The following is a 26,443-nucleotide window of genomic DNA, read 5'->3' as shown; positions in this document are numbered from 1 at the left end:
TGACCACACCCAAACAAGAATACGGTACGGGGCTGGATAGCCAGTAGTTATACATATATTTAGACATATATGAGAAAGTCTATGCATTTAAAATTAGGCGGCTTTGCCGCAATAAAAAATAAATAAAGTCAGTTTTGAATTTGAACCGAAGAGTTAATAAGCCTTGTATTAAGGCAATAATTACTCTTGGAGTAAGCGATTGCGATCCGCTTAACTCGTACTTGTTCTAAGTATTGAACGAAAAGACGGTGACCTAACCTACGCTTCCTCAAGGCGCAAAGCTACGGCAGCCTCGCTGCAGCCTCGGGAAGAGGATCGGCTGCCATCTTGGCAATGAGAGTACGCAGCTCTTGCACAAAATCCATCAACTCTTTCTTGCCCTGTCGGGCGGCAAGGAAACGCGATCGAAAGTGATATGCCTGGTTAGGCGGCGAAAACACTCGTGAAAGCTGACGCTTCAGCTTCGTCCAGGAGGCTAACGCGGCCTAAACCGAAGTGTCGCACGTCAATGCCATTCTCGCGCTCGACCGCCGAGTATGGGCATAGCTAGTGGCTCGCGCTATTACTAGGTCTGGAGCGTCGCGGACACCGTAGCTATCTCGACCTCACTCACCCAGAGCAGGAAGTTCTCTCCATCCTTGCCCTTTAAAGTCTTAATACTCACCATGAGCGGCTTGGGTCGGTGGGGGGTCATTCGCCCTCAGGAAACACGCAGTGAGGAGAAAAAACAAGGAGCTGAATAATGAATATAATATGTTGTTTGCAGACTTCATATGCGTTTATATTCTGACGGCAGATAATCTAGATCGGAAGATGAGTTTAAATGTGCGGCTGCATATTTCTGACACAAAACTACTATTCGGCCCTATTTATGGTCTTTTGGATTTAATCAATACATTTTAGTTCCTAAAATACTTTCTTGATTTGTTATTATGCACATTCACGTTGACCCCAAAAGTTTTATTACTTTGAAGTTTAAAACTCGAACAAATTGACTGATTTACTAGGTCAACAGCTCCACATTATATAACAATATTACCCCAATAAATTCTACGCATGTGAAGATTCAAATAAGTCCGCAATCACACTTAAAATCACCTCGATCAGGTTTCTACGCATGTGCTAAGCTACTATTCGTAGTATTCCTTACTGCTCAGAGTATGAGCCATACCTGGCCATTATATGAAGGTGTACTTTTGTGGCTCGCATCACCTCAAACATGCATTGTGGGGACAAAAACAAAAGGGTCACAATACAACAGAATCCACATGCACGTGTGACATCATTGGATGATGTCATGAATGTCTGCTGTACTTACATCAGTGCAGCAAGATGGTTCCTACTTGGAAATCTGCACTGGTGATGGCCGACGTGTCTTTGCCATCTGAAGTAAGTAGCGCGATCCGGTCACTGTGCGGGAAACGTTTCACGAAGACTTCAAGTTTTTCTGGGCTCCATCTCATGTTTTATACATCGGGTTCATAGATTTTACTTTTGCATGTGTAGGTTTATACATATGATCTCTAGGATACAAAACGCTTTCATTTATGCAGCTTTGATAGACATAATCACTTTTCAATCAGGTTTCAATTTTGCCGCATTCCTATTAGGTCTTCCCTTCAAGCGCGAGCGTGCGCGCCGTGTTTAGGGTTGTCTCGGATAGCCTAAAAGAAATAGTTAATGCTGGTCAGGCGACGTGCCTCCTTCACTGAGGGCGATAACATACTTCGGTACCTTTCGGCGATTATTTAGCATGTTAAACCGAGAGTGTGATCATTATGGGGAGTGTAGACTATTCCAGCCTGTAGCACTCAATTGATATCTGTTCAAGTAAAAGATCCGCACCCTTAAGCATAGAAGGGCCCCACCACGGCGTGGCGGGTAACTTCTGATGGATGAAATTTTTCATAGCGTGGCATAGCCCGCTTAAGTCGTTGTGATTCTTGTGCTTGCAGACGGGTAAGTTATACTCGCTAAACCAGGCGCAGCGCATTGGTATCAAGTTGGATGTCACAGTGGACTGCGGGTACAAAGCGCGCAATAGTCGGAGCGTAGAGAGCACCAAATTTTCTGGAAAACGGCATTGCTCTATGGCTCTCGGTAAAAGCTGCATGCGCTTTCCGGTTCTGGCTCTACCAGATTCAGATCGGCCATTCCATGTCGTCTGTGACTTTTCAGCCTTTGCAGTAGGCTGTTCTTCTCTCACACAGATGTCAATAAGTATAACCTAGCAATTGCTTTTAAGTCTCGCATTCCGAAGGTCTGTGAGAGGAGCCACCTATTTAGCGACAAAATGCTACTTTTAATAAACTATAAGTTTAGGCTGCACCTCTTTGGCTCAAAAGTCATTTGTGACCACCACAGATCATGCGTCGTTGCGCATAGCGACGACGCCCGCACATCTATCATACAGAATGGCAAGATGGTCATCATTTTTGTCGAATTCCTTTAAGGACGGCTTAATGTTGCGGCAGATGCGTTTACGCGCCGCACCACAATAAATTAGCAGGCTTTGTGATGCTGCTATTTGATGAGGTGATAAGTACGGCGTACGGGTCAGACGCAGCTTTTGTCGCATTGCTTTAAACGTTGGATGCAAGGAGCTAAAAAGCTTTGATATAGCAGCATAGAAGCACACGGCTGCACGCCTGAGCCGACACGCCTGATCCAAAGGATACTGTATTACTGCACCGGATTCATTAAATTTTAGCATGTAGTGGTGCCTCAATCTTCCCGATCTCGAATAGTCTACTGCAAAATCACATGATGCTCTTTTGCGAAGCCAATTCGACCGAGAGAATACATACTGGTTGGTTGGCGTGTGAATTACCGGCGCAATATGTATAGTTGAGCTCACGCATACATGAGCAAGGTTTAGACGCCAACATCTGTTAAATCCTCGTCGCATACGGTGGCCACTCTGCTTGTTTTGTCATCAAGCGATGAGTATCGACCTTATTTCGGTACCCCATAGACACGTCTAGTAATTCTGGTTGTGCGATCAATTTGGACCGTCTGAAAACATGGCTCATTTTCTATCTGCCAGCGATACCATTACAGTTGCTCCAGCATCGCGGTCTTTTTGCGCAACTGCTTTGGGTAAAATCCTTTACAAAAAATAGGCGTTTTGTCTAAGTATGCCAGCGGTGGATATGGATATGTTTAGCTGGGTGCCTAGCACCCCGATCAATGTGTGCTAACACTTCACTGCGAAGTGTGTATCTCAATTCTGGCTATATTCTCACCGTACTTACATTACTGATTTGAAATATATCGCGCAGCTCGACCTTATTAAGCTTTTCTTCATTTGATGTCTCTTTGCTTTTTAAGCTCAGTCCCCCACAAATTGAACCAAAAATGTGGATTTAATCTTAGGGAAAGTGAGTGTCAAGCGCCGAGTGCGCAATTCTGTGGCTGGTAGCATAAATGTGTAAAAGCGAATGCCAATACCAGAGTAAACACACTTGGACGAGAAAATGCAGTGACTGTTGTCAATCTTCCCTAAGTATGCAGTTTCCACAGGCTACAAGACTCAGTTGCATTCTCGCTCCATTTAATAAAATACGGTCGTAGCCAGAAAAGTATTGAGCTCTACTGTAGATATTTTGAAGAGCAACGAACACATTCTGTGTTCTACTTGGACCTGCTTGAGCCACACCACATTACCATTCTCACGAGTTATGCAATTGCAAAGCGCTCTACATGAGGCGAAGCAGTATCTCAACCAATTTCTAACCTACTCTGCTAACTCACATATGGTACTTCTTAAGATGTCGTGGCGCATAAAGCAGTTTACATCCAAAAAGTTGCTGATCTCACACCGAGACTCATGGACAGAGCCGACGTGTCACTAAACCAAGAAAAAAACTTACGTGAGCCAACTCAGAGGAGTATCATTGTTCGATTAGGAAGGTTAATCTACTTTTCTGTGGAACAAATAGTGAGCTGACTGGCGCATTAAGGCGGTAATTAGTATCTGGTTATGTGGAACGAACACACTCTGAACCCGATTGGAAATTAAGCACCAGAAAAGTCTTGCCAAAGTGAAGCCTCAAACTCTCACGAGATAGGTACCACATTCACTTCACCAAGTATTGCTTACAGCCTTGATGTACCCGCCTTGACGCTCCACGTGGAAGTGGACCGCTCTTTGATCATCGAGCAGTGCGGAGGTCTTTTTATCCGCGACTGGGTCTCGTGATCTCTATTGGTCAATGCGGGGCGGCAATTCTTCCCGAGAGTCGCGACGTGCGTCCGAGGCTGAGATAGTCCAGATATCAGACTCGCTCGCTGAGCTTCGCCATAGCACTGTCTGGCTTGAAGCACCCCTGGTGGTATAGAACCGCGCTACTGCTCTGGAGCAGAAAGTAGTTTGGCTTCAGGAAATGGTAGAGAAGTTGCTTCGAGTTCTTCACGTCCGTGCTGCCCGTAAAACGGGATCCTGGTGTGGCACCAGTATGCATATTTAGCACTGAATCTATTTGCATTTGCTTCTGGGTTTTCGGAGTAAGATTCAGCCTCTTTTTGCTACGACGGTGAACGGCGCGGTCGTAGACCGCAGACAATGCATGTGTAGGTATATCAATTGCATCAATAAAACCTTTTGCCCACAGCATGTTTGTGCGTGGTCTGCCTTCTTCTGAGATCAGCATGCTGCTTATGTTTGTCTTGGCTCTCAGCCATAGCATTGCACACCCTTCGCATGACGCTTAAATTTATGAGGTCACACCACCGATTTATTTTGAAGCGTAGACGGGCTGTAATAAGTAAATCAATTTTTATCGACTGTCCCACTAACAACGTATACTCGTCACAGAAAGAACACCATATGGTGACAATATCGCTATGCACAGGTGCACTCTAAACTTGACGATGGCATTCTTCATCGCAAATTGCTCCTTGTATTAAAAAATGCACCCATTGCAACAGCTTTAGATGGCGTGACTCAAACGCAACCATGCGTTCATGCCCATCAACCTTTGAAGAGCAGACCATTGCAAAGTTGGTGAGTACTTTGGGGCGAGCGATTACCGCTTGCGACCCTCTGGCCGCCAGTTCCTTATAGCCACCAGGATCAAAGATAGACATCAGGTTGTTAGTTGTTTTGGGACAGGTACTCATATTAAAACTCCACCCTTTCAGAGATTACAGTCTCTTTCGCGATCCCTTTACTACTAGTCACCAAGCGCAATAGAGTTGCACTTCGCACAGAGGAAGCTCGCAATGTTTTCTTAAATTCCAATATGTCAGTACTTATGAATATCCACGTGCGTCAAAATGTAGGGATGCGCAAATTACTAGGTATTGGGATGATAAAACTATAATATAGAGGTAATATTATTACCTCATTGCTATAATTAAACTGTAGCAGATATGACAGGGTGTGTGTGATGGACAGTAATATAATAGCTTCAACCACCCCCAAACGAGCAAAGATGCCGTGGCCCATCGACTCTATGATGGAGCCCGCGTCCACGAAGGCTGAGGACCAACTAGTGCGCGAATTGCATGTTGATAAAGTGGGGTATACTTGCAACCTCTAACAATAATCGTTCGTTTGTCAATGCAGATTTGGTTTGCGCTCTACCTGGTAATTTATTTGGCCTTTTACTTCTTTACAAGCCCATTTGTGGGCAACCGTGAGCTGCTTGATTCTTGGACGCCCTATGTTTATTTCTCCATGGTGCTCTATGCGTGGCTAATCTCCGCTGCAGCGCTGCATACGCCCGTACATGCTCTGGGGTTATTGGATTCTACTATTAAGCAACCTGTGCGGTGATGTGTAATTTTTACCAAACAGATTTTCTGAGCTAAAAAACACACCTGGTGATGTGGATAGATCTCGCTGTTATTTCCATTTTTTTCAGCAAGTTTTGTCTTTTTGATCATATTGGAAGTGCTCATGGCGCTCTTCCTTTCGCGCATCACAAAAAAGCTCGGCTTCTCCTGGACGGTAGCTCACGTTTCGTAGGTCGTCATATGCGGTGCTGATTGCGCAGGTCATATCGCTAATTTTCTGATTTATCGTGGAATTGCAGCCTAGGACGGTCGTTCATGAATGTGCTTCGCAATAGCGCTGCGATAAGCGTTGCTTGTGTAGCACTTATTGTACACTGCGACGCAACTTATGACTGTGCTGCGACTCCTGATGAACCGGTTACGTACAATAGCCATGCATGTGCTCAGATCTTCTCGTTTGTTCAGTCAGACGAGGTTGATACACTGGTCCCCGCAAGGTATGAGAGATACCACTTTGCTAGGTACTTGAGCTGTGATGGGCTAATTGATTGCTTTTCACTCGTAGTTACGGTGGAGCAATACTGATCTGGTGTATGGGCATGCTGCTTGCCATCACCAACTTTATTCTGGAACGCTATAGTGGAATTCGTATGATAGCATCCTTCGGATGGTTTAAAAATTCAGCGGAAGACAACGGTGTGGATGAGTTGTCAGAAGGAGAAAATGGTCACGAGCTTTTGCCACCTGAGCTAAACTTACCGATGGTGCCTTGGTATTCGATGCTTCTGTTCGACACGGTATTTGATCTTCTCATTTCTCTCAAGATCTTTCTCGGTAGGTTTGACATGCGCACGATGCAACGCGCACTGCATCCGAATGATGAAGACTATTACTTTGATCATCTTGCTGAGAAGGAAGAGGTGTGGCTGGATTTTATGGCCGACTGCGGAGATGGTTTTAACAGTAGTTACCAAATCGCACGTTTGCTTGCTCAACCACAACTAGATGTAGAGTGCAAACTACCCGATGATGATGATGGAAAATTCGTGATGTACAAAGACGCTGAGAAGAAGAAAAAGACAAAAACAGTCAAACGAGTGTTTCCGAGAGGTGACGCACTTATTATTGGTGGTGATCTGGCTTATCCGCACCCAGATGACAAGACATACGAGACACGATTGTTTCGTTGCTTTGAGTATGCCATGAAGCCGCCACCCTCGTATCACCCATCCGCAATTTCTACGCAAAAAAAGGCTCCTGAAGGTTGCACATCACTGCGCGAATACAAAGGTCCCAGCGTGTTTGCGATTCCTGGAAACCACGATTGGTTCGACGGTCTCAATACGTTTACGCGATACATTTGTCAGCGAGACTGGCTTGGTGGGTGGTTGCTTCCTCAAAAAACGAGCTACTTTAGTCTCCAGCTTCCACATGGTTGGTGGTTATTCGGCGTGGATCTAGCGCTTGAGAACGATATAGATATAGAGCAATTTGGCTTTTTTGAACGAGTAGCGAAGAGCAAAATGGGTCCGAATGATGCAGTCATAGTGCTAACACACGAACCGCGATGGCTTCTTAATGTGTACGAAGACAAGTCAAATGTTGACGTGAAGTTGTCATATCTGATTGAGAGGGTGCTAAAGGGTCGAGTTGCTGTGCGACTTGCTGGAGATATTCATAACTACATGCGGCATTCGCTGGTAGAGGAATCACACATGCTCAAGCGTCCTACCTCCATGATATTCGATATGCCGCGACCGAGGTTTTCGACAGTGAACCTTCCTCGCAGACACTCGTTCTCGTCTCCTGTTCACATGCATTTTCCACATCTAAAACAGCATGACGATCATATTGAAAACGAGGAAGTAGCGTGCGATACTGAGCCCACAACACCTTCTACCGTTGGACACAAATGTGCTGCCAGACATTTGATTATCTCGGGTGGTGGAGGTGCTTTTTTGCACCCAACGCACATACCAAGTTCGAAGATAGTATCAAATGGTGGCTTGTACGAGCAGAAGCTGTGTTACCCACCAGCCCATGTCTCCAGGTACGTTTTTGAGATATCAAATGTAGTGCCATTTGTAAATTGATACAATGCTCATCGAAGGCGCTATGCGGTATTAAATGTGCTCGGCTTTCGCCGCCTAAATTGGCGCTTCGATGCTATTGGTGGAGTTGGGGTACGTGACTTAACAGTACAATTTTGTCAAGATCAGCAAGTTGAGAGATTTTCCTCAGTACTTTGTGCTAGTATTCTCAATGTTTCCTCGCTGCTCGGTGGGTTCAATCTATGCTGCAGCAACGCATTGGGATGCAGTAGTGCAATTTTACCAGGAGCTTGTGCATGTGCTTTATGATATGGTGACTACTTCGCATGTGTCGCTTTTGTGCTCGATTGCGATGCTGTTTGGGACAATTGGGTTTGCAGATTGCACTACATTCCCAAAGCGATGCGCCATGGGATTGACAGTTTCATGCTTTCATTATGTGGCTGCCTTTACTATCTTGCTTATATACGAATGCCTCCTGGAAATTGCCTCGGCTCGTGGCGCTCTAGGCCGCGAAGGGGAACACACGCTTTATCTCTTTTTCAGCAGTACGCTACCCGATTTTTCCGCAATTCGAAAGTATGACTTGTTTGGACTCGCCTCATTGTACGGAGAGTTTATGCAGCTCTGCATGACCATCTTCGACGGTTCGTAACCACATGAGAACTGTCATATTGACATTTATCATTTACTTGACTGTGATGTTCATCAGTGCCAGAGATGGTTGCGTTGCATCGCAACAAGATTTGTACGTCGGGATATGAAAGTCTTGGACGAATGGAACTTTGGACTTACTATGCAAGTGTGTTCCCGTACTTCTGGGTGCTGGCCACGCCTGTTGTCAGTTTTGTCTTCGGCACGTACTTATACCTCTCGCTCAATCTCCTTGGATGCCACTACAATGAAGCTTTTTCCTCACTGCGCATTGCCAGCTACAAGAACTTTTTGCGCCTGCACTTTGACAAAAAGGGTCGACTCGAAGTGCTCGCCTTTGGTGTGGACAAGATGCCGCATCGGTGGTGCAGGTACGAGCTGTGAATATTCCTCAAATCGCTTCTGTTCCTACTTCAATTACTATGTCACAGAGACCCAAAGTGGAGTGGAGGCCACGGACCGCGCGCTTCCTTAGAGCGAAACTTGCCGTCGTTTAAATGGACACGTCCGAGCTATTGGAAGCCGCTAGTGTCCAAGGTTGACAACATGTTGCGTATGGACTTTGAGAACCCGTCACTTGATGGCAAGTTTAATACGGCAGACCGTTCTAAGGTCCATCTCATCGACCGTGTAGTAATTCACAAGCCTGCGCCATAAATTTCAAAAATTGAACATTTTATAAAATTTCGTTTGAGTTTTTACCGTAAAAACTTGCTGTACCTGCTTTTGACTTGCCCTCAATATGTTCATTGGTTGGTAGACGTTCCTACATGTCCATACATTGATTGTAACACTTCAGAATCGGCAAACTGCCGCTATGGTTAAACGGAAGAAGCATGATAAAGACAAATATTACAATCTAGCTAGACAACAGGGGTATCGTGCACGGTCGGCGTTTAAGCTCATTCAATTAAATAAGAAGTATGACTTCCTGTCTACGGCCAAAGTGTGTATAGACTTGTGTGCCGCTCCCGGTGGATGGTGTCAGGTAGCAGCTAAGTATATGCCTGCTTCCAGTATCATTCTGGGTATAGACCTGCTACCCATTCGCCCTATACGAGGTGTCAAAACGTTTCAGTGTGACATCACAACTGCCCGATGTCGCCAGATCATCAAACAGGAGATGCAGAGCTGGCAGGCCGACGTTGTTCTCTGTGACGGTGCGCCAAATGTCGGGGCAGAGTATTCCAAAGATGCCTATGTGCAAAATGAACTAGCTTTGATTGCGCTCAAGCTCGCAGTTGACGTTCTGGGACGAGGCGGCACCTTTGTGTCGAAAGTTTTTCGCTCGCAAGACTATAATGCCCTTCTCTGGGTATTTAAGCAACTATTTAAGAAGGTGAGCGCTACGAAGCCTTTGTCGTCGCGTAACGAATCCGCCGAGATTTTCGTTGTCTGTGAGCATTTTTTGGCTCCACACTCAATTGACCCGAAGTTATTCGATCCAAAGTACGTCTTTGATCAAGTAGACTCGCAGGAAAAGTCAATCACCATATTTCATCCGAAATTCGGTGACCGTAAACGACATCGTGAAGGTATGTTTACTATAGGTGCTGTCTGTCGTTGTTGCATATCGGCTGCATTCAATAGAGTCACTAGTGGCCTGTCCCCATTGGTCCCTAGCGCTACTTGCTGCCAAAAGCGATATCAATCGTATCCAGTGTCTGTATATACTACTCACTCTCTTACGGGAGATGAAGTAGATGCATTGCTTGCAATTTGGAACGAGATCTATGACATAAGCTCGGTAGTATTCCATCTTTTATGTATATTTTTGCTGATTCTGATGGTTTGTCATAGGTTACGACGAGGCTCTGGGAGTAACATTAACGAATGAGTGCAGTGTATCGCAATTTATTGATGCACACGACCCCATTCGACTATTGACAGATACGACTAGCATTAAATTCATGCCAGAAGATGATGTTTTTCGTGACCATAAAGACACATCGGACGAAATTGTGACGTGCTTAAATGATCTAAAGGTACGAAATGAAAGATTAAGCATCGTTGGCTGCATTGTTGGCTAAATGAGGAAGGAAGTGATGACTCCAAAGCTGTAAAGTCTGAGCCCCACTGTTGTTCCGGCGCCTGATTAAATTCGGGAAAACCCACTGGAAGCCAGTGTTGTGGCGTTGCTGTGAATTGCCCTCGTGCTGTCTGATCCTTCACACCAATTTTGCCCTGGATTTTGTGTGCCGACAATTTTACTCTGCTGACGCATCTTTCACTGTTTCTATAGGTGCTGGGTAAGGGTGACTTCAAGAGTTTGTTAAGATGGCGTTCTCGAATGGTGAAATACAAGGAAGAGCTTCTTAAGGCCGAAAGGCCGGAGGAGAAGACGGAAGACAAAAACATTTCGGAGAAAGAGCCTCAGCTCGAGTTAACCGAGGAGGAGAAAGATGCATTAGTCCGGGAGGAGCTATCTCAATTGCGAGCAAATGTTCTATCCAGAAAAAAACGTGAGAAGAAAAAGGTATGTGTGGTAGTTTCATGTATACACGTTGTATTTGTTCGATGCGAGCGTATCCCAGTAGTCCTTGTCACATTTTTCGTTTGACATGTTGCGGATTAACCCTCCCGACTCCCGTTAAGCGCTCATATTGACCAGCGACCCCCTATCCTATCATTGCTGTCAGTGCAAATGACGGTCGATTTGGGTCGTTCATCCGCAGATAGATCTGTTTGTATGTATCGTCGGCGGGAATCCAAAGCCCCTTCCAATTCCATTTGGTTGGATTGGTCCTTGAACAGACTGGCTATTGAAGCCGCCTAGAAGAAATTGCAGCCTACAGCTGTTGCGGTCTTTTGGATCATAAGACTCTCAACCGTTCTTGTGTTCATACATCTATTGTGTACCTATTTATTTCTATGATAGTGTACTAAAGGAGGCTTCATGTTTGACAGGAACGAGAACGGAAACAAAAGCTTAGAATTCGAGCTGCTTTGGGTATGAATGCGGAGGGTATCGAAATTATGGAGACTGAGGCGGCATTTAGTTTAAAGGAGCTGAAGCTTTCTAAAAGCAAGGTGGACGAGCTGGAAAATGCCGGAGCGGATTCATGTTCTGAAGAGAGCCTTGAATTTGAAACGTCAGACGAGGATGTGAGTCGAGACTGTGAGGACAGTGATGCAGAGTACGATGAGCTGCTCGATAAGTCAATGGAGAAAGCCTACGATGAGTATTTAACGCGGCGCGGCGACGATGTGAAGACTCGGAAGGCTGTCAAGCGCACTAAGGTGGCCAAGCGTGCACTGGCTGGGGAAGCCCTCGTCCAAGATAGCGCAATGTTTGACGGCGACATGAAGCAATATCAGAAAATGATTGTCCCGGAGGAGGTAAGTTTCTCGTTGCATATGCGTTATGCCGCGTTCCTCCCCATCCGTGTTATCTGTTCTGGGTTCGATCGGTACCTTTGTTCAGTTGTCAAAAATGGGGAAAATGAACATGGATTGCTATCATGTCTGACTGCATCTTCAGATTTCTCGAAGATTAATGGGTTGCAGTCCTTTGAGCATCCGAAAGCTTGCAATTACTTGTATTGTTAATTGACGCTTATCAATTATTTTATTGATTTTTTAGAGTTCAGACGAAAGCGACGACGACGATTTGAACGTATCGCTCAAGGTGCCTGAAAAATCAACTGCCGCTGTAAATCGCTGGTTTTCGAACAACAAGCTATTTGAAGGTATCGAAGTAAACGACTCATTGGCTCTACCACAAATGCCAATGACGGATAAAGAGATTCGTCACGTCAAACGCAAGGCTGCAATGGAGCGGCAAGAACGGCGGGCCAAGAAGAAGCTGAAAAAAGAAGAGAACGAGTACGAGCTCGAGTTTGGCACAGGATTCGACGTCGTAGCGGCAGCCAACTCTGACGTACATACTGAAGCTGGAGAAAGTGATGACGAAGTCACAGCGAAAAAGAAAGCATTGATTCGTTCTGGTATGGGTGCTGCGCTGAAAGATGACAAGAGCTTAACCGATAAAATTGATGTTGTCGCTGCTGGTGAGGAGCCGGAAGTGGAAGAATTGCCGGTCATGGACGAGCGAAAATATGACTCCGATCACGAGGAGTACGATGCTGAAGATCGTGCCAAGACAATGGCGCTTGCTAGCATGATGATCCACAAGTCGAAAGCTAAGGACCTTATCGATGCCAGCTATAATCGTTATGCCTGGAACGATTCAGAGGGTTTGCCTGACTGGTTTGTAGACGACGAGGAGAAGCACTACCGTCCTCAAATACCAATTCCGAAAAACGTATTGGCACAGATGAAGGAACGTTTTATGGATATGGCAACGAAGCCTCTCAAGAAAGTGGCTGAGGCCCGTGGCCGCAAGAATCGTCTCAAGATGAAAAAGCTCAAGGCGGCAAAGAAGCAGGCTACAGACATTGCTAATTTGCCCGATATGTCGACCCGCGAGAAGCTTAAAGCTATTGATCGTGCCATGAAGGGTGCTCGTCTCAAGAAAGAAAGCAAAGTATATGTCGTGTCGACCCGAGGCGGCGCTAAAACTGCTGGAGGCAAGAAGATTGGCAAGGGGAAGGTAAAGGTGGTAGATCTGCGTATGAAAAAAGACAAGCGTAACGCAGAATTACGCGCAAAGCGTGGAAAAAAGCGGAAAAGATAAGTGACATCGGTCCAATTTTTCTGCGCGTTTAATTTATCAAACAAAATTCAAGCTCAATGTAGAAATATCATGAATCACGTGACTTTTGATAACCCTCAACGTAACTCCATTCCCAAATTTCGTTGTTTAACGGCAGCACTTTGGTAGCTCCGCCAAGACGATCGCCGGTCTTTTGATGTAGATAGTAATACTGCACCTTGTTATTCTGCTGCTGACGGTGTATTGACCGAATCGGGGACTTATGTCCGGCAGCGCCGTGTTTTGTCTTGAAGTGCTGGAAGACGACCTGACTGATTTTGTTAAAGCTGCACACTGGACATGGCGTCTCACTCGAACCTCGCTTGAATTCGCGGATAAACGCTTGTTTGGTTGCAAAGAGAGGCATGGGTAGCGCATTCATGCGCTTTTCGAATTCTGGCACCACCTCCTCTTCAAACACACGCTTTGGAAACAAATGACTGCACGTAAAAACCTTAACGTGAGTCTCGAGTGGGTCGGTCTTGCCAAGAGCTTGGGCCGAATGGGGAGTTATAGATACCTTACGATGCGATAAATCATTTTCAATGATGTTGTTTGTGACGAGCTCCAGCAACTTCAAAGGCGACGGCTCCGAGCTCTGTGTATCCAATATTCTGGACTCGTCGTTACCATTTTCAAGAAATGATACACAAACGCGGAAGATAAATTGGCCCGAGAAAGATAGCTGCTGGCACTTGTGCACCCATTCCAGGTCGCGATCATCGAAATATGAGCATCCATTTACTGTAAATTTTGCTGCTAGTCCCACTGATGAAATAGAATTTACTATATCAGAGAAAAAAATCTGAGCCAGTAATGACGATACGTGCTGAAAGACATTCGGATCACACAGAAATTCTTCCAGCGCAATGCGCTCCAGGCCATAGTCGAACCATTTGACAAGAATTCGAGCGAGAATGGCTGCGCGTATTTGGTCGGAATCCATACTGGAGGTGTGACGTTGCACGACCAGTGAATCCAGTAGCTCCAATAATTCCCCGCGCATTTGCTCTTGGGGACATCGTTTGTATTGCTGAGGTGTCGTACATGACTGCGTGGTTTTCAAGGTTTGTACTTTTTGCGGTGATTGTGAACGTAAGCGACATTCGAGTGCTTCTACTAATTCACCGTGAGCTTCATAAATGCAGGCTGCCGCGGTCCAGTTGTCGTAATCAACACACCGAGACACCATGATAGGTGGCCGATATTGCGTTGCCAAGCTCTTCATTAGCAACTCCAGCCTTGCTTGAGAAAACCTGTTTTCACTTTCTGCTTCCAATTGAGCGTTTTGTTCCTGAAATTGACATGCTGTACTATTCAAATGCAGCAGGAGAGTGAGATAAAGCTCCACTTGATCCTCTGGTGCTGCTTTTATCACTTCAGACGTCGATACGTCAGATTGCATCTTTGGTCTTGCTGATGACCTTTCCTCTTTTGTTGCAGAAAGTGTATACGCGTCTCTGTCCGGCTGAGTAGGATCAATCTTGCCAGCGAGCTGACGGCAAAGCTCTGGTGTAACTGCAGCTAAATTACGCAACAGCCAGTCTCGTTGCTGAACAATTGCAGGTGGGTACGCCAAGAGAACTTCTACTTGAAGTTGGATCGGACATGACCGTAGTATCAAGCGACTGGCGGGTGAAGTAAGTGCAAAACTGTGACCCGATCTTATCAACAAACGCACCATTTTCTCGGATACTCCCGCAGTTAACCCATTCCTTACAATCTTGTCAATCACTTGAGGTACCTCATCCCGTTCAATTGCTACAAGGATCGCCTTATCTATGTTCTGCTGGGAAAGACAGAGATCCATAATTTCGGATGTTATGTAATCGTCATTGGTCTTTAAGAAATTCACGAGCCACGCTTCTCGCGCTAGACTCTGGCTTTTTTGAGAACAGCGAGGTTGATCTGTTTCCGAATTATCTGACGGATCTACTTGTAGCTGCTGCTGAAGAACCAACTTGAATAGCAAAAAGGCTACCTGCTGTCGCTCGGATTCATCGTGTCTAGCATTGCTGGAAGGTTTTGCAAGCACGTTCTGGGCATAATCAATTGCACACTGCACCCCACCCATCGCAGTCAGCTGCTCGACAGCATCAGACGGAACAACGCGGGAAACTTTAAGAAGCTCGCAAACCCACTCAATTAATTGATCATTTGCATTTGTTCTACCGTCAAGTACGCTGGTATGCAAAGTATCAGCAACTACTTGACAGAGTGATGCCATGTCAATATGAAGTGCGTAACCAATTGATAAGGCATCACGAAGCGTGATCTTGCGAGCACACAGAGCCTTGAAGAGCGTCAAACGGGACCATTGTGGTCGACATTCATACACATGGTGTTTTGTTTGGAGAATGTATATGATTTCTGCGTCACTTGAGTGATTGCCGCCTATTGCACCGCTCGCACCTCCTTGACTCAATATTTGGCAATTATGTGCTGTGCTTTGGACCACGCGCTCGACTCTTTCGTTGCCATGCAATGATAAATAATGTACAATGTGTGCACGAGCAAAATTTTCGTCCGTTCCTTGGTTTGATGGAAGGGAGACCCATGTTGAGACCGACTTGCTCGACTTTGACATACGTCCTTGGAGCAACATTAAATCCATCGAGCAGTGCGTCAAGTCCACATCCACAACTTCGTCGTCATCCTCAACAGCCTTCATTTCCACCTGTGGGTGACTTACATTGCTTTGACTATAACGATGCTCCTTTATATCTGCGAGCAACACTGGTCGAAGGTCAGGAACCTCAAACTCACCTTTGACTCTCCAATGAAAGTTTGAATAAATGCTCACTTTTTGTTGCTTGCAATCATATAACGCCAGTGATGACTCGGAACTCAGAACTCCGTTAATTGGGTACAGATTCACATGTGGTAAGTTTTTTTTGACACGTTGAGGACGAAAATCCATCTCCTCCAAAAAGTGCTGCGGAAACGTCTTGATAACAAAATTAGGCGCTCTTGACTGACCTAGCGAGCTCACCGACCCTCCGCTATTACCTGTCGTCTTAAAATTTGTCTCGCTCGAAGATGAGGCTTGCCCACTCGTTGTCTCAACTTTAAGTGTTGAACTCAAAAATTTCTTTTCGTCATTCGTATCTGCCTTCTTTGGTGATTGAAACTTTTTTTCTAAAACTACTCGATAGTACTTTATTCCCGCCTTCCCAGCTTTCTTTTCCTTTTCATCAATACCATTTGTCGCGCTTTTTACTAACATAGACGTTCGGCGCTCCTTCTTAAAATTCTCCTGCATTAATTCAATGCTTAGAATTGTTCCTGCATTCACAAGCTCACATCTGCATTCCTCTGCATTCTCTTCAACATTAACAATTGATATCAAGCTTTCAGTTCCTCCTACTAGACAATAATTTTTGCCGTTGAGCGATCTCCACCACCTGACACACATAATTCGACCGATTCCCGGTGCAAACTCGAGCGTACTCATCTGCTCATCATCTCCTGCTACTCGTGAATGATAACGAGCTCCATTAAGCCCGCCAAACTCATTGGTAGCGCGTAAATACGATGCCATTTGCGTCGTCATCGCCGCCGGATTCACATTCATAAGCTCACGATGGTGCGACGTTGGCTGATATGACGCGTCCAGCATAGCACGTCGCTGGTTAGCTATGAGCGTAAGTACTGGAACCAAGTGTAGCCGGTTCTTGCGCTGAGACAACGCAGCGAGCCAATCACCCTCAGGACTGAACTCCAAGGCAAAAAGTCGCTCCGCCTTGCCTGCTTTCTGCTGCTTAGGTGTGGAACACACTGGAAATCGCCAGAAGCGAGTGCGTCGATCTTCTTCAATTGTCCGAACCAATAAAAAGTTGGTTTTTGCGTCCGCAGGAACCTTAGATGCCAAGGCACTGTCGCCTTTCGCGTGAGGCATAGGCTCAGGAACTTCCTCAACTATGGCGAGTGCTAATAATTGATTCGTTTCTGATGTATGCACGGCCATCGCAGCGATATTAAGCGCTGAGACTGAATCACCTGACGGCACGGCGGAAGACGAAAAGCCAAAGATGCGCCGGATCTGGAACAGGTTGCTGCCGTCATGTGCCATGCTTTGACACGGATGATGAAGTAAAGCTATTAAGTAGCCTTGCTCACTTCGTAATCACGTTTTCGTCCAATGAAATTTACTGTTTTGTCTGAATAGGAGTCGAAACACCGATCCGCGATCATGAGAGGTCGCAATTGCTGACGGAGAATGGAACCAGCCACGTTGAGGCCCGTACTGGACCGTGTGGAGCAGTATCGTCATTACGGATTGGACTGTGGTGATTTCATCCGTTTTGATGCCGGATCTTGGGTCCCTGGGGGCGAGCATATACGCCAGCTCACTGTGCGCAATGTGTCCCAGCGCACTATTAAGTTTAAGTACGAGCTGCCACGCACAAAATTCTTTAGCATGGATTTTCCGACTCTGATAACACTTAGTCCGGGTATGTCCACGGTCCTTGAGGTGGCTTTTCGACCCGTGAAGCTTGAAGAATACGATGATTTTGTGGGCTTCTATGTGCAAGTGATCGAAGGCGGCGTAGCTGCAGTCACTGGACGATTTCGGGTGCCAGTAGCGGCACGAATTGCGGCACTTAAAATTGACCTTCCTCAACATTTGGACTTTGGCTTTTGTCCCACGAAAGAGACCACACTTCAGAGCTTTACTTTGCACAATTGCGGACAGATTGACGCTCTGTTTCACTGGACAGTGCCAGCAGTGGGGGAACATGGCAGTCCTTTTGCAATCCAGCCTGAGTCTGGACGTATTCAGGCGGGGGAGAGACTTCAGCTAACGGCAAGTTTTTTTCCTACAGTCGCTTCTGTGTACGTCAATGTTACGTCTTGTGTAGTCAAGGTAATTAAAGAGAGATTGAATTGTAAAGCTGTAGACCAACTAACAATATTCCTTATCAGTCAGACACCTCAGAGTCAAATCCGACAGCACATGCGCGCTTAGAGACGATGAAGGTCAGCGGCATCAGCAAATTTACGCATTTGTCGGCCTCAGTAACAGAGCTTAACTTTGGAGAAGTACTGGTTGGTGCTCCTAACACAAGTCGTGCACCAACAGAAAAGGAATTCATTTTGCGCAATCGCTCACTAGTGCGAGCCAGCTATAACATTCAACGGCTTGAAACAGATCATGACCCTACTTTCTTCTTCACCCCTCTTAGTGGAGTGGCGGACGCTGAGTCAACAGTTACGATTAGGGTACGCTACGCTCCGCTGAGTGCTGGTACCTTTACATGCGATCACTTTGACGTCTTGACACCCGGTGGTAATCGTGTCCGTATCACGTGCAAGGGACGTGCTATTGGCCCAATGTTAAGCGTCTATCGAAAAACTTTAGAATCAAATTTCGTTCCTACAACGTCAGTGAATTTTCACGACGTTTCTGTGGGTGCTAATGCAGAATCACGAGTTCTCACATTGCGAAATGCGTCAGCTGTTGAGCTTGCCTTTCATTTCGACTGTCAATCACAAGGTGTGTTCTGTTTCGACCAAATTGCAGGGAAGGTCCCATCTCTCTCAGACTTAAATATCACCATAACCTTTTCGCCACCCAACTCTGGAAATTTTTACCGCAGAATTTTTTTGCTGGTACACAATCAAAGTACGCAGTTTGTGGACGTCCTAGGGACCGGATATGACGAAAAAATGCGTCCTTCTCCTTTCGAACAAGCTCATGTTGATGCTTATCGTTTTCGTGCTGCAGCTGGTCTTGGGCGTCTCTCACCGGATCAATTGGAAACTTACCGCGAAAAAAATGGTGATGCCATGTTTCTTAAAGGTGCATTGCAGCGTTTCCAATCTGAAGAAATGCGAGTCACAAATGATACAGACTCAACAGTATCCCAAATTCCTTCACCTGGTCAAATCCTTACTCGTAGTGGAGAGGCTTTGTTGGCCGAGGTCGACATTTGTAGGGAATACTTTATCAGCATAGAGGATGACGCGAACGCGGTATTTGTACGAAGTGCCTTCTTCGACTTTGAAAGTTGCAGCATCGTCCAGATGCCCTCGAAAAAGCTTCTTTTTGTGACAAACAATACGCGCAGCAAAGTTACGTGTTCGTGGCATATAGCGGTGACAACAGGACTCTCCGACCCGTCCGCGTTTCAAGTTTTTCCATCCAGTAGTGACATTGCCACAGGCGCAACTGTCGAGTTTCGCGTTGTGTTCCAACCATCCCGGATTAACACATACTATTTCGCCGAGTTTGAAGCATTTGTTTCATTCAAATCCAACCGCACTTTTCGACTTGTCAATGTGGATACATTTACGCCACCTTGGAGTTTAATAGTGAAGGCATGCGGTAACACATTCTCGTCTTTAACCGAGCAGTTTTTACCGCAAGTCAACTTTAAACTTGTGGGGAAGAAGGTTCATTTTCCACCTTGCTACCTCGGCGATAGTGTGTTCCAGACAGTGATGATAGAGAATTCGAGTGATACTTCAGCTCTCTATCATTTTGTTGAAGACCCATCTGGAACTTTTTCGTGTAAACCAATCGGCGGTTTCATTGAACCAAACTCATTTCACCTTGTGGCAATACGATTCACGCCGTGCAACGCACAAAAGTACTCGTGCTTTCTGAAGTGTGTCGTAAATAATAATAAAGAGAAGCCACATCTGTTAGAGTTGAGCGCGATTTGTGCTCTGCCTCAATTAAGTTTTCAGGACATCGAAGCTGGTCAACTCCTTCCTTTCGAGGCTAAAGTTTATTTGAAACCAACTTCCATTGGTCTACAATCCGTCAGACAGATTCAATTAGTCAATACCTCACGTGTTCCACTTGTATACCGATGCGAACTACCTCCAAAGCACCACAATGTCTTTCGAGTCAATCCTAAGCTTGGAAGACTCAACGGGAGAGAATCGGCGATGATCGATTGCGTCTTTACTCCAGATGAAATTCGCGAGTACGTCTGTCGAATCATAGTGGCCGTAAAATCGATTAGTGTTCCGCTGCTGGAAAGTAAAAGCTTCAAGTCAAAGATCCCGATACTTCAGGAACTTACGATTCGAGTTCAAACAAAGGGTACGACTGGTGCAATTCTTTTCCAGCCAGAAACGCTAAAATTTGAGACGATTCTCGTCAACTCAAGCTCTAAACAAATGTTTTTTATCGAAAATACTGCTGATTGCGATCTCAAATACTCTCTACAGCAAGACATTGTTGCTGGGCAACAGCGCGAGATGAACGAAGTGGTAACTTCCGAAGAAAAGAAGACTCTGCCTCGCTCTGGTAAATTAGTTTTTTCACATGCAGAAGGCTATATCCCGGCACAGTCACGAAAAAAGATAACAGCAGTATTCTCCTCGACATCAGCAGGACTATATACATTTAAGGTACTATGCGTTGTCGGCAATCAAACAGCAAACTCTTCATACTATTCATGGGATTCCGACAAGCTAAAGCAAGCAACATGTATCATTCAAGCTGAGGCTTCTTTTCCGACTGTTGAAATTCAAGATTTGCGCGTACCTGGATTGTCAACACAGCTTGCATGGCACCAATTTCAGTGTAATGAGATAAACGAGTACCTTGCAGCTTCACCTACAAAACAGGAGTTGAGTCACGCCACGGCAATAAATGAGTCAACTTATCCAGAGTGCGACGAGTTCGACGATGAGATATCCATCAAGCGGTTTGCTCTTCCGTTCTCACCTGCTCCACTGGGTAATCGTACAGAGAAGGTCTTTATGATGCTTAAAAATCCAGGAAGTCTCATAGTACAATATCGTTTACGCTTACCGAACGAAGGCACTGTGGAAATGGAACATTGGGCTGAAACAGGAGCTCCATCGGCAGCAGATGTACGCTTGAACGGGATTATCAGTAGTAAAGTGTTTGACTTCTTCCCTCGTCATGCGACATTACTGCCACACCAAAGCATTCTGTTGACTCTGTCGTACTCATATAATTCGGAAGCATTTGATGGAGAGCACAATCTCCCACTCTTCTTAGAAGTTGAAAAGGGTAAAACAGTGGTGCTAGAGTTACAGGGGCAGACGCTTGCCCACAAATATCCTAAGCTCTACTTACCGACGCAAGTGTTCTACCTCTCTCCTGTCACAATTGGCGAATTTCGGCAAAACTTCATGCCGCGTTGCCACGAACAGGACAAATTGGCTCAAATCTGTATAAACAAACCGCCAATTCAGCAGCTTGAAGTTTTCAACCGTGGCGAAAGCGCGATGCGTTTGGAGGTTGGCAAGGCTTCGTTTAGCCGAGTCAATACAGCAAACTATGGATATCGCGTGCTTGCCTGTGAAAGCCAGTCGCGAATAATTCCGGCCAGAAGTTCTATCTTTCTTAATATTGAGTTCAATCCGATCAAGGTGGGCACAATTCAAGCGCCGTTGCTGTTTAAAGCTTGTGGATTGATGGGTAAGGGGTACAGCGAGATAAGTGAAGTCACAGTCATTGGAACAGGGTATCATCCTAAAAAAAACACAATGGCACAAATAAAATGCAAGGTTTGGCCAACTGTAAAGGCACCTCCAAAGAAACAAGCTTGTCGTATCCCTAATCTACCTGCTTGTTTTGTTTCCGACTACGTTGACTTTGGTCATGTTTCAATGCATTCTGAAGTGAGCCAGTTGCTAGTTTTGAAAAACGAGAACGATGCATCGTCCAGCGATGTACCACGCCGCTTTGTGTTTGAATGGGATACCATGCACCCGCTTGTTATCAACGAAACAATCGTCTTCTCACCAAAAAGTGGCGAGCTTAAGCCGGGAGAAAAGGCACTAATTCGTGTTACTGTTGTTGCCAGGGGTGATGCTGTGGTCGTCGATCACGATGTCGCTATCATGATAACGTATAGTGATGACTGTAAGGATACTCCTGGCAACAATGCAGACTCAAAAAGCGCTATACCACCTAGGGGACAGCACATAATCACAGACCCCTCTTTAAATCGAAATAGAGACACAAAAACGCGAATGTCGATCATTCATCGCTCAACGGCCACACAAAAAGCGGTGATTGACAAGCATGAAAAGTTGCCGGCATTAGAAAGAAGTAAAAATCCCTCAATTACTCGTTTACCGTTGTCAAAGACCCAGCTATTTAATTCCCGTCAAACGCTGATTCAACCATCTCGTAACGTGTTCCCACCGTCGAGCAATGATATTAATCATTTGGATATGATCCCTGTTACAAATCCCACTCGTCTTTTTGTCCGGATATTTGCGCACATTCTCCCAGAGAATGTGATGGAGAGAATCTATCCCCGTAACGAGCTAAATAAAATGCCTCTGCCGACCACGAAGCAGATTCCGCATGTAGTTTCGGCACCTGATCCAGCTGTCCGAGACGTAGCTATTCCTTCATTTTCAAATACCAGGGCAACAAGCAAGAAGTTTGCTGCGTCAGCTGCGCTTTCAAATAGTGAGAGTTGTTCAAAAATCTGCGCAGAGGCGACCAATGAAGCTGATCCTGGTGTTTTCGCATGCACGGATGAAGCGGCCGCTGCTGAATGCCAAGATGTTTTGTATGATGTCATGGAAACACTGGCGATGGATGTGTTGACATCTAGCACGATCCAAGATGCCCTGAAAGAGCAGCTCGTGCCACTACCTCGCTCCGACTGTGCCCTTCTACACGCTACTTTTTTAGAAGGAGCTCAATCCACTTTGCCTCCGGAATCTTTGTACCACAGCACACGCCAAGATATTGACTGTCAGGCGATTGTGGCGAATTTGATGGAAAATACAGTATTTAATACACTTCAAGAGCTTTTCTATGGGGATCTTGAGCAAGAGCTGCTCTGTGTGCCTCGTTCAAGTCTGTTTCCGGAAGTTGTCGGTTCTTCTGTTTCCAAAATCAACAAGGACAGTGGCAAAGACAGCCAACCAGTCATAACTTAAGACATAAGATGAGGTATCCATACCAATGTATCGATTAAATTTTCCTTAGAGACAACGCACCTTCATTCACTGTCTGAACAGCAGCTTAAGTTTCCAGGAAAAAAGCATCTCACGAGTTCTCAATAGCATTGCTCTCCTTGACAGTATGAAAGTCTTTTGCAAATGTCTCCGCTACGATGAGCGGGAATACTAGCGTAGCGTCCGCATACAGTTTTACTGGCTTAGATCCTAGACGTAGTTTGCCCCATGACACAGCTTCATCAGGTCGTGCACCAGCGTCACTTCCATCAAACTCTTGCCCAGTATTTACAAACACGGCATAGTCGGCACCATTGCGCATGAGATTGGCATTCAAAATGTGGTGTTTCACCATGCCTCCTCCTAAAATAATCACCCCTGTCTTACCTGGGGCACGAATCGTGTGATCGTTTATGCGGCGGATATCGCTAGCAATATCCACGATGAGACCTTTGTGACGATATGAGTGGAAGTAAATCATATCACCGATCGATCCATCCGTGAGCGACGGACAGAAAATGGGAATGTTGTTCTTATAGCACCAGTAGCAGACTGAGTCTTCATGGTCAATTTCCTTGCCAAATCGACGGATCATCGTAGATGGAGACCAAGTAACTCCGTGTAATTTTTGCTGTTGTAGCATATCATCTAAGATGGGATTCATCCAGTCTTCGAATTTGCAATAGTTACCGTTTGGAACAAGTAAATTGCCGATACGATTGATACCACGACGACGCAAGTTTTCTCCATTCAACGAAAAGTCTCCAACATAAGTAGAAGCCAAGCACTTGATCAAATCCTCTTCAATACCACCTGCAGATGTTACAATCACATCCACCATCTTATGCTGTGCTAGAAAACGCAGTGTCTCGCGTAGACCACTGGAGATGAGGTTGGATGTGTAACCCAGAAAAATTTTAGTCTTGATTTTCTTGCGAAACTGTGGGTCCTTGCGCTCCTCGTCATGTTCATCTGGAGAAACAGGATCATCAGCAAGACGCCACTGACGCATACGCTTAATTTCTTCAATGGCCTCGCCCAGATTCGTGCCTTGGTATCCCATAGTCACATACGATTGCATAAGCTTCTCGTAATTGACACCCTCGTTGAAATCATATCCGCGAACACGTGCACACTTTCCTTCAAGATCCTCTGATCGCATAAGCACAGCGTTCTGCGCTACTTGTGGCACGCTCGGGCTGTTGGAATGGGTGCTCATGATAATGTCAATTTATTCTTTGTCGGAACCACCAGTTGATTAATGGTATTTATTTTTTAATATAGTCCTTAATCCATTTTCAAACATTATTATTGAAGTATTCACGTCATCACTAGTTTTTACTGGTAAAGCTATCAACGGTTGTTGTCTACTCTGGAAACGTTAAAATGCTAGTTTTCCTCTGCGTCCATGTCTACGGTGCATCAAGGTGAGCAACATAAATCCTTTGGAATGATGATATAATCTGATTTAAAAAGCGCTGACCTAATTATGATTTTGAGAACCGTTTAACCGAGCCAAGTGAAAATTCAGCGCCACGTATATTATTTATCAACCTTCATTTTTGAAAAAAATTCGAAACATCAGATATATTTATGTTATTTGCACGGATAGATCAGATGCCTGTCAGTCGACGCTCTAGCAAATACTACAGTGTGTTCTTGTTCGATTGCAATCGCACAATGTGGGTAAACTATATTTCCAATCTTTCCCTTGCAATTTTCACGCCTCAAAACTCGTCTTCCTTCTCTGCACATCACAATCAGTTGCTGACAATTGAAATCTCATTGCCTCCAAGCATTGTCAAAATTACAGACTGCCACTTGATCTCGCACCAAATGACTGCACACTCGGCAATTGCGCGAAACAGCAAAATGCGAGCAATCATTCATCGATTCCACCGGTGTCTAGTGCTTCATTTAAAATTAGTTTCTTTATCTGCAGCAAGATATACCGATATAAATAGACATTATTTTTTCTTCATACTACACAATCGTTGTGCCTATCGAAAGCACTGTGTCGGATGCGTAGCTTCTTCATTCTGAATTTGCTAAAAAAAACTGCGATTGCTCCTGATGCCAATGTCGACGTTGAGTGAGGACGTACACCCAGTTGACAGAGCATTGAAGCGGCACCAAATGTTGTAGCCTCAATGTATCAATTATCGATCCTGGATCAAGTGGTTTGTAGCTTGGCCTGGAACCGGAAGGTACCTGGTTCGATACCCATACGATCCAAATCAAGGAAACCAGAATAGGTTACCAAAGTGGACGAGAAATCACATTTCTGTGGTGTGACCGCCCTGCCAACCCATACCCAATTAGGTGTGTGACAGTTGGGTGGGAGGAGACCGATAGTGTAAAGAGGGGTACGGAACCCAGTCCCAAAATGGGTCGGATAGCTACCAGCATCCCGCGCGAGGAAAAGCTTAATCCTAGCGTATGGATTTCGGTAGCTTAAATCTCAATGTATGTATTCAGTGCCCCAGCATCAGCCTTTTCACTGCAAGTCTGACAAGATATTGCGTTGGTGTTATGTATGGCGCTTTCGCTCCTGCTGCAGTAAAGCGAAGATTCGAATTGGACAGCCCATATGCTTCAACATATTCCATGCTTAGTCCGCATCCTCAAGTTCAACCGCCTTAAATGCACCTTCATCAGATTTTCGGTTAAATGAAATATGCACAATTTTACCTCTTGTAATATCATTGTCATCGTCTTCCTTGACTCCAGCACTATAATTTGTCGTCTTATCTTTAACTCGCGCATCCATCGTGTCAGTAAGTATGAACGGTGACAATTTCTACCTTGATATTTTAATATTGAAGCTTCGAGATAACAGATCGAGCGCGAGTTGAGAGTCTAGGTCCATAAATTAAAAACTCACATTACCCCAATACTGCCCCCCTCCACAATAATTTTGTCATGTGCGAGTGCTAGATTAAGTAAGCGGAAGTTGTTGTCCATTTCCCTTACCGTGTCTTCCCCGCTTTATCAATGACCACTATACCCATTCTCCCCGCAATATTCAGCTTTTCTACAGTAGATGCAGCGGGGCTGCCGTAGCTTTGCACTTTGAGGAAGCGTAATCTAGGTCACCGACCTTTCGTTCATTACAAGAACCAGTACGAGTTTTGCGGGTCGCAATCCGCTTACTCCAAGAGTATTTACAACCTTAGCCAAGGCTAATAAACTCTTCGGTTTAAAATACAAAACTGATTTCTATATGCGGCAAAGCCGCCTAATTTGAAATGCATAGATTATCCAAAATATGTATAGTAGAATCTAAATACATGTATAACTACTGGCTATCCAGCCCCGTACCGTATTCTTGTTTGGGTGTGGTCACACCATGCCATACACACCCCTGTTACCAGGGTAGGTGTAACCCCGTTACACTCTTTCCCATTAAGATTGAGAACATTTACAGTCCTAATCG

At 45.3% G+C, this 26,443-nt stretch overlaps 5 protein-coding genes across 5 annotated transcripts; 2 read left to right on the top strand and 3 right to left on the bottom strand.

The window, feature by feature from the left end:
- Positions 1 to 5,435: 5,435 nt before the first annotated feature.
- On the top strand, positions 5,436 to 13,080 carry PHALS_04425 (hypothetical protein L917_03802; the record flags this gene model as incomplete). The annotated part of the gene is made up of 14 exons (XM_024718537.1): positions 5,436 to 5,495; positions 5,570 to 5,770; positions 5,840 to 5,967; positions 6,039 to 6,236; positions 6,305 to 7,789; positions 7,850 to 7,922; positions 7,981 to 8,437; positions 8,503 to 8,815; positions 8,876 to 9,056; positions 9,205 to 9,979; positions 10,245 to 10,429; positions 10,687 to 10,920; positions 11,352 to 11,783; positions 12,028 to 13,080. 14 exons carry the CDS (start codon positions 5,436 to 5,438, stop codon positions 13,078 to 13,080), a joined length of 5,775 nt encoding a protein of 1,924 aa, XP_024583926.1.
- Positions 13,081 to 13,147: 67 nt separating this feature from the next.
- On the bottom strand, positions 13,148 to 17,170 carry PHALS_04424 (uncharacterized protein; the record flags this gene model as incomplete). Its single annotated transcript, XM_024718536.1, has 1 exon — positions 13,148 to 17,170. One exon carries the CDS (start codon positions 17,168 to 17,170, stop codon positions 13,148 to 13,150), a length of 4,023 nt encoding a protein of 1,340 aa, XP_024583925.1.
- Positions 17,171 to 17,317: 147 nt separating this feature from the next.
- On the top strand, positions 17,318 to 22,989 carry PHALS_04423 (uncharacterized protein; the record flags this gene model as incomplete). Its single annotated transcript, XM_024718535.1, has 2 exons — positions 17,318 to 17,965; positions 18,025 to 22,989. The coding sequence occupies 2 exons, from the start codon at positions 17,318 to 17,320 to the stop codon at positions 22,987 to 22,989; spliced, it is 5,613 nt and encodes a 1,870-aa protein (XP_024583924.1).
- Positions 22,990 to 23,098: 109 nt separating this feature from the next.
- On the bottom strand, positions 23,099 to 24,226 carry PHALS_04422 (deoxyhypusine synthase; the record flags this gene model as incomplete). The annotated part of the gene is made up of 1 exon (XM_024718533.1): positions 23,099 to 24,226. One exon carries the CDS (start codon positions 24,224 to 24,226, stop codon positions 23,099 to 23,101), a length of 1,128 nt encoding a protein of 375 aa, XP_024583923.1.
- A 1,392-nt stretch (positions 24,227 to 25,618) lies between these two features.
- Positions 25,619 to 25,971, bottom strand: PHALS_04421 (uncharacterized protein; the record flags this gene model as incomplete). Its single annotated transcript, XM_024718532.1, has 2 exons — positions 25,619 to 25,807; positions 25,897 to 25,971. The coding sequence occupies 2 exons, from the start codon at positions 25,969 to 25,971 to the stop codon at positions 25,619 to 25,621; spliced, it is 264 nt and encodes an 87-aa protein (XP_024583922.1).
- Positions 25,972 to 26,443: the final 472 nt, after the last annotated feature.

Source organism: Plasmopara halstedii (genome assembly GCF_900000015.1).
Source record: "Plasmopara halstedii genome assembly, contig: Scaffold_2604, whole genome shotgun sequence".
NCBI classification, from domain to species: domain Eukaryota; phylum Oomycota; class Peronosporomycetes; order Peronosporales; family Peronosporaceae; genus Plasmopara; species Plasmopara halstedii.
This window is presented reverse-complemented; position numbering and strand designations above follow the sequence as displayed.